At 43.7% G+C, this 14782-nt stretch overlaps 1 protein-coding gene across 1 annotated transcript in view; it reads left to right on the top strand.

The window, feature by feature from the left end:
* unc5cb (unc-5 netrin receptor Cb) overlaps positions 1–14782 on the top strand; it is a 120361-nt gene that overhangs the window by 76248 nt on the left and 29331 nt on the right. Inside the window, exons 5-7 of the mRNA XM_071914837.2 lie at positions 10258–10438; positions 13184–13351; positions 13647–13811. Of these exons, the coding sequence (XP_071770938.1) occupies positions 10258–10438; positions 13184–13351; positions 13647–13811 (514 nt within the window). The remainder of the gene's footprint in view (positions 1–10257; positions 10439–13183; positions 13352–13646; positions 13812–14782) is intronic.

Genomic DNA, 14782 nt, shown 5'->3' with positions numbered 1-14782 from the left:
TGTGTTTTACCCACTCTGAGACAAAAAAGAGAGAGGAGGAGAAGAAAGCAGAAGGAGAAGAGCTGCTGAGGTTTGTCGGAGTTGGATGCAGTGGGTTGTTGTCAGCCCTCCAGTGGGCTGTCAGTTCGCTCTGTGGCTCTTTTGCAGGCCTTTGCCCAGCGAGGGAGAGGCTGGCAGGCTGCGGCTGGCAGGCTGCGGCTGTGCCACAGTACCCATACTCTTACAGCGCTTTTGTTAAATCATGTGGATGGAGTTTGATGGATATAGTGCTCTGTGGCACGGCTCTAAAGCTGTTCTTTCATTAAAGAACGCACAGCACGTACTCACATATGAGGACTGTGCATGTACCGTATGGTCACACAACTGCATCTATATTCCCACAGCGGAGCACCAGCATAAACATACTTACATAAACACGCTTGCATGCAGAGACACACATGACAACACACTGTCGTCAACTCAACTGGACACCGGAAGTGCATTCATCTTCTACAGAGATGAGCAACCAAAAGAAGCTCGGCCAAAGTGATGGTGTCTGACCATCTTTTTGAAGAAATCAGATTTCTGTGCTTCCTGTTTCCAGACCAAAGTGAAATAGTTTTGTGAAAAAATATCTTGTTCCATTCAAGATAGATGAGTTAATCACAGCTGTCCAAGGCTTTACAATTTAGACTTGAAAGTATACTGCAGCACATGAAAAACAAAGCCCAGAGAACTATTGCATCTATTGGAATTGGAATGGAATTAAAATCATGTTGAGAGAGATTATGTTCACTGGCAGAATAGCTAACTAGCTAACATCACAGTTACAACAAAGTTGCTGCAAGCAATGACAAATGCATGTTGCGTTGTACTAGTGCAGGATTAATAGGGTTAATATTTTACTTCAGTATTCAAAAATGTATTCTGTTAAGATTTTTTTTTATTATGCCAGCTACATGAGACCAGATAGAAGTTACCACTGGGACTATCCTGTCCATCCAATAGATTTTGGAACTTGGCAACTCAACAACCAAGTTTATAATGGTGTGTGGGAGAGTTACACCCCCCTCCCTCCCACTCACAGACCTGTGAAGGCCTTTTTGTTCCTGTATTCTTTTCTCTTTTTTTTTTTTTTTTTTTTTACAATGATCTAGTGTTGTCTGACTAAACTTCAGTATTCCACATAGTTTGAATGGAATCCATTAATTTTCAGTACAAATTATACTTATATATATTGTATATAATGCAGCCATTTTACAATCTCAATAGTATTCTATAGCAGTAGATGCTCTCTATTGAAGAATTGTTCCAACAAGGTGTCAGAGGGAGATTATCATGTCATCTCCAGTAAGACCTCTGCACCTATTCTGCTCAATCAAGGTAAATCAGTCATAATTACAGATATGATAATCTGGGATTACAAAGTGGTGCCTCACTATTTGACCTTGTCTAATATCAATCCTTTGCTCCTGTCAGTCCTGTGTGGTTCCTTTATCTTTCCACTTTGCAAATGATTTACATTCTGTATTAATGTAGCAAGTAATCCTAGACAGGTTGTCATAATGGTTTAGCTCAATAATCTTGTCTAATGATAATATAGCATCAAGGTGTTTTAGTTGTCTTTGGCTTTTTGTGTGGGCTGTTGCTCAGAAAACTAAACATTATGCTGAATAATCAGGATTGCTGCTAAGATGCTGCAGCATGCTTTCTTCTTATAAAGGAAGAATATATGAGACTGTCTCGATCACATATGTCAAGTGATTCTCATGAGCTGAGATTGTGGCATCATTGCCCTTATATTTGACAGCTCATTCACACCAGATGCAACACATTCATTCTCTTTAGTGCCGATAGTCTCTCGGTAGCAGAATACACACACACACACACACACACACACAAAGAAAACAAGCAGCGGGCATTTATTTTGGCCGTCCTTACCACCATTACCAATGGAACTTTGGCCTGGAAGGGCTGAAATACTGAGTGAGGTTTCTGAAATAGCAAAGGGATTTAGTCATCTGAATGAGTTGTATGCTCTGAATATATTAGACACTAGCCAGCCTGCCCAAAAGTCATTGTTACATATGTTTCCATCCCCATGCATATTTGATATATACTAAATCAAGAGCAGGGGGAAAATGTAATTGAAGAGGCTATTCTAGGAAGTAAGGGAGAGGGGGTGAAGTGGAGGAAAAGGCCTTCTGCACTGTTTCTGTGTTACATAGGCTTACTGAACTCTGCCTATGGAGAGAGCAATAAAGATATAGATAGGGAGGGAGAACTTTCCATCAGCCCAACATGGGACCTTCCCTTTCATTACCTCCACGAAGCTCTTTCATCAAAACCCCAAAGGGCCCCTGCACAAGTGACAGACAGTCGCCTCTTTTCATACCCAAGAATATGCGGCAAGCTCATAAAATGGACTTAAATCTGCTTTGTGTAAGAATGCAGCTTTATTGTGCCTCTCTCTCTTTTCTTCTGCCATGCCCTCCATCTCTGTCTCCACTTCAGAGCACTTGTCACAGCCCTGAGAGAAAGACAGGGTTCAGAGGTGATGCAGCACCATGAGCTGCTGAGCCTGTTTCCATGGAAGCGGGATTTTAATTCAGGCATCTCCTCAGTCGGCCGGGGTCCTGCCGTGTTATCATGGGTAACGAGTCATTGGCGCTCTGCGGGGAAGGGGCCCCGCTGCCGTGATTAAGTCCGTTGGCTTTACTGAGAAGAAAGCCAGGGACCACAAAGATCTTTACTTCACAATCTCTCATCCAGAGAAGAAGGAAAAACTAAGTTAGATGAATTTAGATAGTTGAAGAATAGAATTTGAGAGTTTCACATGCAGTTTTATGGATTCTGCAGGGGGCCTCTTCACGGTAAATTGTGGATATTAAGCTCAAAGTATGTTTCCTTGCAAATTGTTCAAGTTGTTTATTATTTATGAAATGAGTTTATACCGATAATGACTTTCACCATTTAGCATTATGTAATAAAATCAAACTTTTAGAGGCTTGAATGTCTTCACTGTAGCACATTACGGACATCCAGCTTCCATATTTTCTACCACACCGTGTAAATGTCAACGGTTGCAGTTGATTTTTAGGCCCAGTTCCACTTAACAGGGGAGGTTAAGGCGTAAAGTACACAGCGGCTCGTCAGGTCACCTTGTCAGGAAATAGCCGAGTGCTTCCTCCCAGTCAACCTGGCGAGTGGGGGAGTGGAGCTGGGAGGGGGGCAGGGATGTCAAGAGTAAAAGCACTTCAGAGTGCCCAGTGAAACAGGAAGTGTTTGTTCATTAAGGCTACCCATGGGAGAGAAGGTGTCAGGAGGCCAGACCCAATCCCTGTGGCAACCAACCAAAGATTGCCCTTCAGGCACTCACCTGTCAATCATTGCCGCTTTCCTCTGCAAAGACTGTGATTTACTCTAATAGCACTACATTTTCTAACTCCTCTGTCCTTGTTACTCGCTGCCCTTACTCTGTCTCTTTCTACTCTTAGAGCAATTGAGGCAGGCCTGAACAAACATCGGAATATGAAGTTTCACACCGGAAGAGGATTTTCGTTGCACATCTTTTTTTCAGACCACCTATGAGCAAGTCTAAATTGAAATCCTGAAAATGTTATTAATTCTTTTTTGAATAATTTTCTTGCTTAAAGGACCAGTTCACCTGAAAATGAAAATTCAGCCATTATCTACCCACCCAACACACAGCAAGTTAGCCCCAGTAGTTCCATCATAGCTCTCTCCCAAACAAGTGAAGTAAACAGGGCCTATTTGTTTACAGTTCCAAAAAAGGCATAAAATGACATCACAATTTCTCCAAGCCTGTTCACTTCAACTGTTTGGGAGAACGCTATGGAGCAGTAGGGGGGGGTAATTTTCTGTGTGTTGGATGGTCATATGAACTTCAATGGAGTTTTGACTGAAATGGGGGTGAGCAGATAACAAGAGAGTCTTCAGTTTGCGCTGAACTGTTGCTTTAACACATTCAAATGAACTTGAGTTTTGCACTGAGCTTGTGAATTGGTTCCAACATTCTTGTCCTTGCTCCTGAAGGTTGTGTTGTATACTCAGAGATTCTTTGACTCTATCACTGCATAAAAACCCACCCCACTGGTAGAGTGACCATCTAAACCTCTCTAAAGGCCAGAGGAAAACCATCACAGAAAAAAACTAGAGGGCAGAATTCTCGACCTTCTCCAACCTGCAAAGCTGCAGCCTTCATAACGGTTTATGTTCATTGTTTGTTAGTGGGGGTTTTTTTTCTGACAGAGTAGCACATGCAGCCGTCTTTTAAGTCATGGATGTTAGGCCTTCCCTCCAGCACATGAATGCAGTATAATAGTTCTGGCTAAAGAACAGAAATTGTGTAATGGCAGAAATCCCGGATCTGGATCACCACCAGAATCTAATCAATTGAATTGAAAATTTCAGATAAATCCATTGGCAACTTTTTGAGATATCTTGCTAACAAACAGACAGACAGGGTTGAAAACACAACCTCCTTCCAACTTTGTTGGCGGAGGTAATTATGGCAAAGTTGATACGGTCACATCACTCACATGGGCTGACGAGTGATTCTAGATCTGAAATCATATTCATGAGCCCCTGCAATGAGTTGGTAGCACTCCTGAAGTGGCTTGCTGTCCTTGGAGCTAGTTGAGGAAATGGCTGTTCTCCTCCTGCAGGCTGAATAAAGCTCTGGGCAGGACTCAGCTGAAGGAGGTCATTACTCCTGGCTGGAGTCACGGTGATCTGTCTTCCCTCTGGACACCTGGTAACCACTCACACTCCACCTCCGTCACCTAGACTCACCCCCCCTCTATTCTCCCCCTCCCACCCCACTCTAACTTCTCAACACTCTCACACACACACACTTATGCACGTATACACATGCACTCAGACACACACACACACACACACACACACACACACCAACATCTACAACAAGAAAACAAACCATAACATGTTAGCAACAAGCAAACTTATTTTCATGGGTTGGGCTGTGCAATTGCTTCAGTCATACAGTAGCATGTTAAATTGGCTTGTGTATGGCATGAATAACATTATTTAAAAAAAAAAAAAAAACATATATAAAAAAAGGCATATAATCAAGAGTATAGTCCATCATCCCCAACTTGTCACATAATATTCTCTCATCATATACTGTACTCCTGTCAAAGACTTTGACCCCAGTATTAAAATATTTGACATCACAGCTATATCTTAATACTGTGATATTTTGCTGTCTATGCGCTTCTGTGCATTTCGGCGTGTTAATATTTATACAGCGCACATTTCCATATTCGTAGGCCTGGCAGATGCAGAGCATATGGCTTGTTGTCTCGCAGTGAATGATTGAATAATCATTTTGTAACCTTTTGTGGCTCGTTCTGCAGGTGTGTCATTCAAGCCCGGAGCGGATATGTGCTGTAAAAAAAGGAAATGAATAAATTACACCGGAGAGATAGTTAGACTTCACGTGGAGAAGCAGCAGACCTGATAATGACTTCTCTGTAGAGGAGTCTCTCACATTTCTGTGGAACATTTTCTTTTTCCTCCCCTTTCTTTCTCTTCACACCCCTATCCACCCCCACACTCTGCTGCATGTTCTATTTCTGACACCACAGCGATGTGTAATGAATGGTTTTGCTTTTGCGCTGGTTCTTAACAAGTGAGTGTATTGTATACAGTGTGTTATGTATATTGGGCTAATTAGTGTCGTACCAACACACCCCGGCTGAGTGTTGCGGCATCCCACTCAACAGTTACCCAAACGTCCCCCCGCTGCAGCCAGCTCTGCAGCCTGTTATTGCGGCTGGGAGGCAGGGCAGCTCAGTCTGGGCGGAAGACTGGCAGTGCCACCCAGAAGTCATTACAGCGAGAGACAAGCCGCTGTGACACTCGCCGACCTCCGCTGTCTCCTTGACCTCCTTCACTAATGAGGACATCTGTGCACGATCTCGGTCTCCGATGTGCTGTGCGTGTGCTCTAAACCACGCCTACACCGCGCGTACACACACACACACACACACACACACAGCGGCATTGATTCCTCACCGTCAGCGGCATTGATTTTCCTCCTCCACATCGTACAGCGCTTCCCTTGACGTGTCTCGTCTTTTATTCTTTTTCTCTAAATCTTGTTCCGTATGATATATCCAGGTCTGTACAGCGCTGACACCCTCAGTAGGGTGTCTTTCTGTTTGGTGGACCTCTCCCTCTGTCCTCTCTTCTTCCCTTTCTCTTCTTCTCTCTTCTTCTCACTCATTCAGAATCATCACTCCTACAGAACTTAGTTACCTCTTTATAATCTTCTCCTGCTGTTTTCCTCCACCCATCCATCTTTATTCCTATTCTTCCTCGTCTTTCCTCCCTGTTGATGTATCCTGTATATAGTTTGGCCTGCTAGTGACTGTCTTCCTGTCCACCTCCTCTCTCTCTCTCTCTCTTTCTCTCTCTCTCTCTGTTTCTCTCTCTCTGTCTGTCTGTCCCTTTCTCTCTTTCTCAGTTTACGTCTCTCTTTCCCTCTTTCCCTCTCGCTGTTTCTCTCGCTGTGTTTCCCTCTGTCTCTCCCTTTCTCTGTCACTTGGCTGTCTCCACTTGACAGGAAGACTCCCTCTCTTTATGACAGCTGACATGTGGCAATTTCCCTCCGTTAATGACAAGAAATGTGCCAATTACCTCCCCGGATGTTCCACTGCCAATCAGACGCTAACGAGCTCTCTCTCTCTGTGTGTGTGTGTGTGTGTGTGTGTGTGTGTGACTTTGTGCGTCTGTACATATCTATGCATGCATGTTTTTGTGTCATTTGGCATGAGAGAGAGTTGGACAAGTATAAGATAGAGAGCTTTTTGTAGCATTTTTATCATTTGTGTCTTTTCATGAAAGAGGTATAGAGGTTCGCTTAACTTTTTATCTGTCATTATTATTAATTAGTCTTAAATATGTCAATACAGAATAAACAGCGAGTGAAGGATTGCTCACTTTTGCTCTCTCTCTCTCTCTCGCTCTCTCATGCACACACGCACACACACACACACACACTTTCCTTATTTATTTTTCTGACATGAGTTTCTTCCCCTTTCTATCCCTCCTCACTCTCTCTCCCTCCCATCCCTCCATCTGGGCTGAAAAGCTCTTTTGTTCAATTTTTAATTACCTTCTCATATAAAAGTGCTCTTGACATCTGAACGCAGCACGTTTGGAGAGGCTCCCTCTGCGATTGGTGCAAAATTGGATAACCACCTCTTTGTGTCAACTGTCAATCGCCATTCCAAGAACAGACCTTTCACTTCCTAAAGCCCCGCGCTCTACATGCACCGATGTGAGCGCTGGGAGACAAAATATTCATCATGTCCACGAAATCCATCATTTCTTTGCCACTCTTCCTCTTGTTTGCGTCATGTTCATTTGCTTAATTGGAGTTGTGTTCCCTCACTTATGTCAATCTTTCAGCATGAGGTAAAGAACAAGGAACACACAAAATAGTAATCGGAGCACTGTCAAGTCTTTGTTTCTCTCTAAATACAGGTCCGTCTCTCTGCTCTAGCTTGTCACATTTGTCAGCCTCATTCTGTATTAAAGACTGATGGTGATTGTCTTTATTGTAACACAAGTAAAGCACTCACACACACACACACAGACACACACACACACACACACACACACTAGCTGTTTGCGTATTTTGATTACCCTTTTTCGATACATAAAGTGATGAATGCAGTATAATCAGTTTAGCCTGCCGCCCTGTGGATCTGTGGCTTTATTTGTAATCTATTTTGATTTACAGTGGTAAGATTTGATAATTACCAAGGGCACTACTGCTGTCATTACAGTGATTATAGTTTTGAGATGGATTTAATGGAGTCATTCACCTTTATTGGCATGCAAACACAGGAAATTGCTATAAGACTATTCTCGGTGTTGTAAGTTCACCTCATGTGAAACCTCGGGGGGGAAAGAGTCTTTGTTGCTAGAAGCTTTGGGTCAATGAGTTACTGTCGAATTCTTCGGGTTCTCTCATCCTGATAATTCATGACAGGTGTCTAACAGCCACTTCAGCAGATGCCAAGACAGATTAGCTGGAATAAAAGCAAAACGAAAGCCAAACCAACTGCACGGCACTAAAACTGCCCAAATAATATACCTATCGTATATGGGCATGCTTTGCTGTAAATCTTTTTGAGTAATCATAGTAACAATACTCTATGCTCTTAACCTGATCTTGGTAAAATATAATTTGCAAAACCATTAGCATGTGTTTTTGCCTATATAGGTGGGGCTCCTGGCACTCATTGTAGCACAATACAGTCATTACCAGAAAAGTTTACACAATCACAAGAATATTTATATTTATATATTTATATTAATATTTGACAGTCAGTTCTGTGTAATTTTCTCGCAATGACAACTTTCCTCACTGGCTAAATTGCCCTAATGCAGTAACCCCCATACTATTTGACCAAGGTCTGTTATTAACATAGGTTAGATTTTTCTCCTGTGGTTCATGATGCAGCTCGCATTGACTTCTGTAATGATCTGCGGCTTTCATTAAGCATCCAGGCATAAATAAAATCTAATCATCTTTGGTTAATGTAAAAACATGCTTTTCCTTTTGTGCAATGAGAGGAGATGTTCATAGTGCTGTAGCATCAAGTTGAGGAATGAAGATGATATCTAAAAGGAGTCTCTGAGTGATAGAGTGGGACTTGTGTGTCTGTGTATGTGCGTGTGTGTGTGTGTGTGTGTGTGTGTGTGTGTGTTCTCATCTCCTATGCATTATGACCTGCATCGAGCCGCACTTTATTGCATTGCGCTAGTGTGAGAGAGAGGTTTAATTTCAGCGAGGAGACGGCTAGAGAGGGAATCCTATCCTTCCTGGCTCCATGCGATTGATTTAGCTGATAAATGTTTATGGAGGAAAACACTCATAAGCGCCAAATCAGCAGAGAATATACATCAAGCTTACAGCGTTTTTACTATTAAGCTCTGCTCATATTGTGTTTGCGGCCAGTGTCTCTTCAGATGAAAATTTGTCATAGGGAATAGGTGTCTTATGAGTAGTGTGAGGTGTGTGTTGGAGGGGGGGTTAAGTGTGAGATAATTGTAAACTGGAATATTGAAAATATTTTCTTCTCAGCCTCTCCAGTGTGTTTCCTCGGGATAGGAGAGCAGGCAGCCGTGCTCAGGTGTGACGCTGACGGCATGTTTGCTATCTGTCATCTCTAGACAGCACAGATACCAGTGACGCTAGCGATGCGTATAACCCAAGACACGTCACAATCTGTCCGTCTTCTCTTGTGAGAGTTGACACAGTGACACGTCTTCGTACCCGTACACGTCTATTTTCCTTGTAGTTGTTGTTTCCCGAGCAATCCAATAACAGCAGTGAGTTGTAGGCTAGCCCCCAGATTATTTTGTCTTGGCAAGGATCAGATCAGGTTGTTGCCCCACTTCTTTGAGGTGTAGTTCATCCCTCACGAGAGAGAGGTCCTTTACAATGACCAGCAAAACATCCCGCTTATCTTTGCCTGCACCGCTCCTCTGTGTCTTATCTCACATCAGGCCCTGCTCCTCACCAGATACCACAATGCACGGGAAGTAAACTGTTTGCCAGGCCTCCTCACCACTGAACAGCCTTTTAAAGAAAACCAGACAAGAGAATACTTTGAGGCAAAGTGGGTGCAGACTGCGAGGGGACATGTGATACTCTATTTGAAACCCCCCCAACCTTTACACCCCCTAAGGTGAAAAAGGATCTTGGTGATTTACAGCCAAATAAAGGCTCTGCATGTTCCCCTGTTCTGTGATATTGCCAGGAGTTCAATATCGGAATCATTTAGAGAAAGGAAACTCATAAGAAAAGGTCAGAGAGCCTCTCAGCTTCAGGAATAGCAGTTTCTTTTCTCCGCTGTCTGACAATACTGCTGTTACTGTACTGCTTTGTTCTAGGGGGAGAATAAAAAGAACATGATAGCTATTGACTTTTTATAGCAGGACCTCAGAGACATAAACAGTTGTGCTCTAATCCTGGCGCTGACTGTTATTGGAGAGGTTAGGCGGAGACAGGGAAAAGTATAGCTGTTTCAACACATTGCTGTGATTTTTATTCAAGGAAATGAGGTTAACCTGTCTAATGACACCACAGTTTGATGTCTCCTCTCACTGTTTCTGTTTGACACACTTTTTATTGTCTCTGAACTCAAGGTCTTTTCTCTCTTGTTTCTCGTCTTGTTTTTTTGTTTGTCTCATTTTCAATTCTCCTCTTTCTCTCAGGTGGAATGGTTAAAGAATGAGGAGATTATTGATCCTGCAGATGACAGAAACTTCTACATCACCATCGACCACAACCTGATCATCAAACAGGCCCGCCTCTCTGACACGGCCAATTACACCTGCGTGGCAAAGAACATTGTAGCCAAGAGACGCAGCACCACTGCCACAGTTATCGTCTATGGTGAGCAACTCTCTCACAACTCTCACACAACACCCCGCAGCCGCTGAGATCAAATGTTTCCCCTCAAATCTCTCATATTCCTGACCTGCAGACACTGATCCCACAGTAACTTATGGATCTTGCAATTTTCTATTGTTTACTTTGGATTGAACACATGAGAGAACGGCGGAATCGGACACTAGCGGAGAGGAAAAGTGTCGGGTTCCACTGAGAAGTCTCACCTCAAAATAAAACAAACTTTAAAGTCACCCTGTATAAAGGAAATCTCTCTCGCTCCCACTGTGTGTAACACTCTCCCATTTTGTTCCTGCCCGAAGGTGTGCAAGGTACGGAAGGTGTTTGATTTTCTGAAGTGAGAGTGAGGCGCTGATGTGGCTGAGCCATAACAACACTTAAAGAGACCCCCGCTGTGGTTTCACACAGACTCACCCACTTTCTCCCTAACATCTTCTAGGACTGTTATTGCACAGTGCCGTTGTGAAGTTAAACTTCAGCAGCTGCTGGAGGCTACTGAAGACAGCAGAGACGAAACATGAAGGAAATGTTTTTTTTTAACCTGTGACAAAGTTTTTTCTACTGTGTTACAGTGGAGCCACTATTGGGTTCATAGGTAATTTATCTGAGGCCATCAGATGTGGTTCTGTGCTTGAGCAGGTGTGTGGTCTTGATCCTCCTGATTCATCCCTGGGGACTGATGAACAACCGAACCTGCCTGTTCCACCCACCACACACACACACACACACACACACACACACACACACACACACACACACACACACACACACACACACACACACACACACACACTCTCAAGAAGAAGAAGAAAATTCTTCCACAAACTCATATACACATACGTTTTTGGTGCAAACCTCAGATTTAGAACCACAATGCATATTCAGTAAGAGCTGAATATGCATTGCGCTGTGGTTCATCGCACCAGGGTGGCAGCAGTGCAAATAAGTTAACGTATTCAGCTTTTTGGCATAAACACATGATTATGATTCTGCATCACACGATGCCTCTTCACAGTCACAGTTGTGTACCACTGAGTGCTCAAATCAGACCAAAGTGATGCTTCAAGGTTCTCAGCCTGCATTTTGAAATGAAATGTTCTATTTGATTTAGATCTTTATTAAACACGTTATCTGTTATCTGTTGTGTTGGTAAAATGAAACATGGTCAAAGTGATTTTAATCCTCATCCTCAAATTACTCAGATTAGTAAATCCCAAACTCAAGCGAGGCATGCATTTTTTATATGTACCATTACAACCCCTCTCTCTCGCGCTCACACACACACACACACACCTACACACACACACATGCACACACACACACAAACACACACGCACACATACGTGCGCCAAAAGTGGGCAGAGGCTTGAAGGAACTGATGATATCACCGAGGTTAAGTTTCAAAACTGTCTCTTCAGCGTCATGTCCCCTCTCTCTCCGAGCAGCTTTCCTAAATCACATCAATTGTGGATTAGAGGGAGGGGAGGTATGGTATTGTTAGCCATCTTAGTTGTTTTATTTATCTACTTTGCTATACGTTAGTGATGAGTAAAAGTAGAGAGCATTGTGGTTAGTGGGAGACCAGTAGGAGGGGGATGTAGAAACACAGATTGTGAAGCTGACAGAGCAGACTTCAGGGACAGGGGTCTCTGTCCCTGCTAGGCTTTCCTGTCACTAATGCAGTCTAGGAGGACTGAGTGTCGGAAAACTGCTTTGATGTCAGATCATCCTTGAGAGAATGTACCACAAGCCCCTGTCTCTGCCTGGGCTGTGCCTCTCCTCCCTCCCCCTTCCTCCCTTTCCAAACTGGGATACTAACAAATTTATGCACAATTGTGCCAGAGTGTATGTAAAAGCAGACACACACACATACACACACACACACAATGCACAGCAGTCTGAGAAACCCAAAGGATAGGGGGAGAGAACTGTGTCTGACACTAGTGATGAAAGAGTAAGAAGGAGAAAGACTACATTTTTAGATGGCTTTTGTCATTAACAGAGGAGAGCAGCCCAGTGATTTCCAACCCAGCCCACAACAAGGACACTGGGAACAAAATGGGAGCACAAGTTGGCAACAAAAGAGAGAGAGAAAGAGAGAGAGCGATAGAGAGAGAGGGAGGGAGAGAGAGAGAGAGAGACAGACAGACAGGGAAGAGAGAAGGGATAGCCATAATCCCTGGAGGAAAGAAAGTAGACAGTAAAGAAATGCAGGGCTTTGGCGGTCTTCCCCTAGAGTGCCATACTTTGGGCTTCACTCATAAGCATGTCACATTTGAAAGTCGGAGGCTCCAAGGGGCCCGGTTCCACCATCTCAAATGCCACAGACTTGTTCTCAGCCACAAGCCCTGGTGACACTCTGCACTGGGTTTACCCGCTGACAGAGATGGAGGAGAGGGGGAAGAAAGGCATTAGAGGGAATCACTGAATGGAAAATGCAGCAATCCGACCAGAATATACTGTCTGGCTGTATGGCAGACTAATGACTAGAGATTCCAGGGTCAAAACACACAAACTGTACACACGCGTTTCATGATGGACACATTTGACCAGCATTGACCTGTGTAAGACTCTCATGAGGTTTCGCTTAATACTGCACAGGCAGGTCAAGTCAAGCATTCATTCATGAACAATGTCTGATAAAGCCATCTAGAAGAAGAGTTCACAAAGCCAAATTGAACCGGTTGGAGTGATGTTCTAACGTGTCTTTTTTACCATTTTTTTCCCCAGTGAACGGCGGGTGGTCGACGTGGACGGAGTGGTCGGTGTGTAACAGTCGCTGTGGCCGCGGTTACCAAAAACGTACGCGCAGCTGCACCAACCCAGCGCCACTCAATGGGGGCGCGATCTGCGAGGGGCAAGGCATCCAGAAGCTGGCGTGTAACCCTCTCTGCCCAGGTACAGCAAAATATTACAGTACGCCCACTTATTAGTGGTTGGGAAGGGTTTAGGTGCACAAAACTATACATACATAAAATATCATGATATAACTCTCTGTTTGCATATTTCACTCTGTTTGTACCTCCACCCTTGTGTGTGTGTCTCTCTCCCACATATCCCCCTCTCTCTCTCTCTCTCTCTCTCTCTGTCTCATTCACACATCCATTCGCCCACTCATGCACTTGTACACCTTCATCCCCCCGTTTCCCATTCCGTTCACTCTGCCCTTGTCCGTCGTGTCTGTGTGTGGTAGTGGATGGCCTGTGGACAGAGTGGAGTAAGTGGTCTACCTGTGGGACAGAGTGCACTCACTGGAGGAGGAGGGAATGCAACGCCCCAGCACCCAAAAACGGGGGGAAAGACTGTGAGGGCATGGTGCTCCAGTCCAAGAACTGCACCGATGGGCTGTGCATGCAGAGTGAGTACCTGACTAATCCTCTGCTACTCTCTCTGACCTGCACTGAAGTACATTTCTCTGCCCTGTGACCATGAGTTTCACTCTTCCATCCTGTGTTTCATATCCCCGCCATAGCACTCTGACCTTATCTCTCACTCATTCTCTGTTTCACCTCAATCATACATAAACAATGAGACACGCTAAAACCTCTTTCTCTCTGACTCCGTCTCACACACTTGATCTGTTTCTCTTTCTTGCACATAGTGTACATATTACACAAAAGCTATTGGACAAAAGAGACACAAAAACAGGAAGCAATGCACATCATTTTCTGTGTGTCAGCTCTGGCACAAATATAGTATATAAGTATAGGTTAAAAAAAGGACATGGCCACACAGGGAAGTACTCCAAGTAATTATCCTTGTCACAGGCTAGGCATTCAGGAGTTATATTTAAAATAATGATAAGTGATTATAATGTACTTAAATAAGGGGTCATAATTACCAAGCTGCTCTGATTGCTACCCTAATTTAAAAAGCACTGGATTCCATAGGTCCAATGGGAGGAAAAATGAGGCCACAAAGTGGCACAAGTGTAGACATGCTCTGTTCCTGAGCTGGCAATTATATGTGTTGACACGTGAGTAAGTATTGTACATCACCCTTTACTCTTACAAAGATTTCTAACTATAGGAAAGGCACCAGCATTTCCTTGTAGTACATCACAATTCCTCTATTGATTTTATTGTTTTGCTCCAAAACAAAAAAGGGCCAAAGCCAGTTTGTGGTGCGGCCAGATATTTTCCGCAGGCAGAGAATTGTTTTCTGCTTCTCTTTCTTCCAGCAAGCAAAAAAAACCACACAGTTCAGTTGAGCCAACAATCCTGCTCCCTCTCCCTTATAATACATTCACAGAGATTGGAACCATGCTGCAGTTGCTCTGATCTATGTGAGTGTTTGCCTGTGTGTGTATTTGTGTGTCTGCGTGTATGT

This window comes from Centroberyx gerrardi, chromosome 2 (genome assembly GCF_048128805.1).
Source record: "Centroberyx gerrardi isolate f3 chromosome 2, fCenGer3.hap1.cur.20231027, whole genome shotgun sequence".
NCBI classification, from domain to species: domain Eukaryota; kingdom Metazoa; phylum Chordata; class Actinopteri; order Beryciformes; family Berycidae; genus Centroberyx; species Centroberyx gerrardi.
The sequence above is the reverse complement of the archived record's forward strand: the minus strand, read 5'-3'. Positions and strand labels throughout refer to the sequence as shown.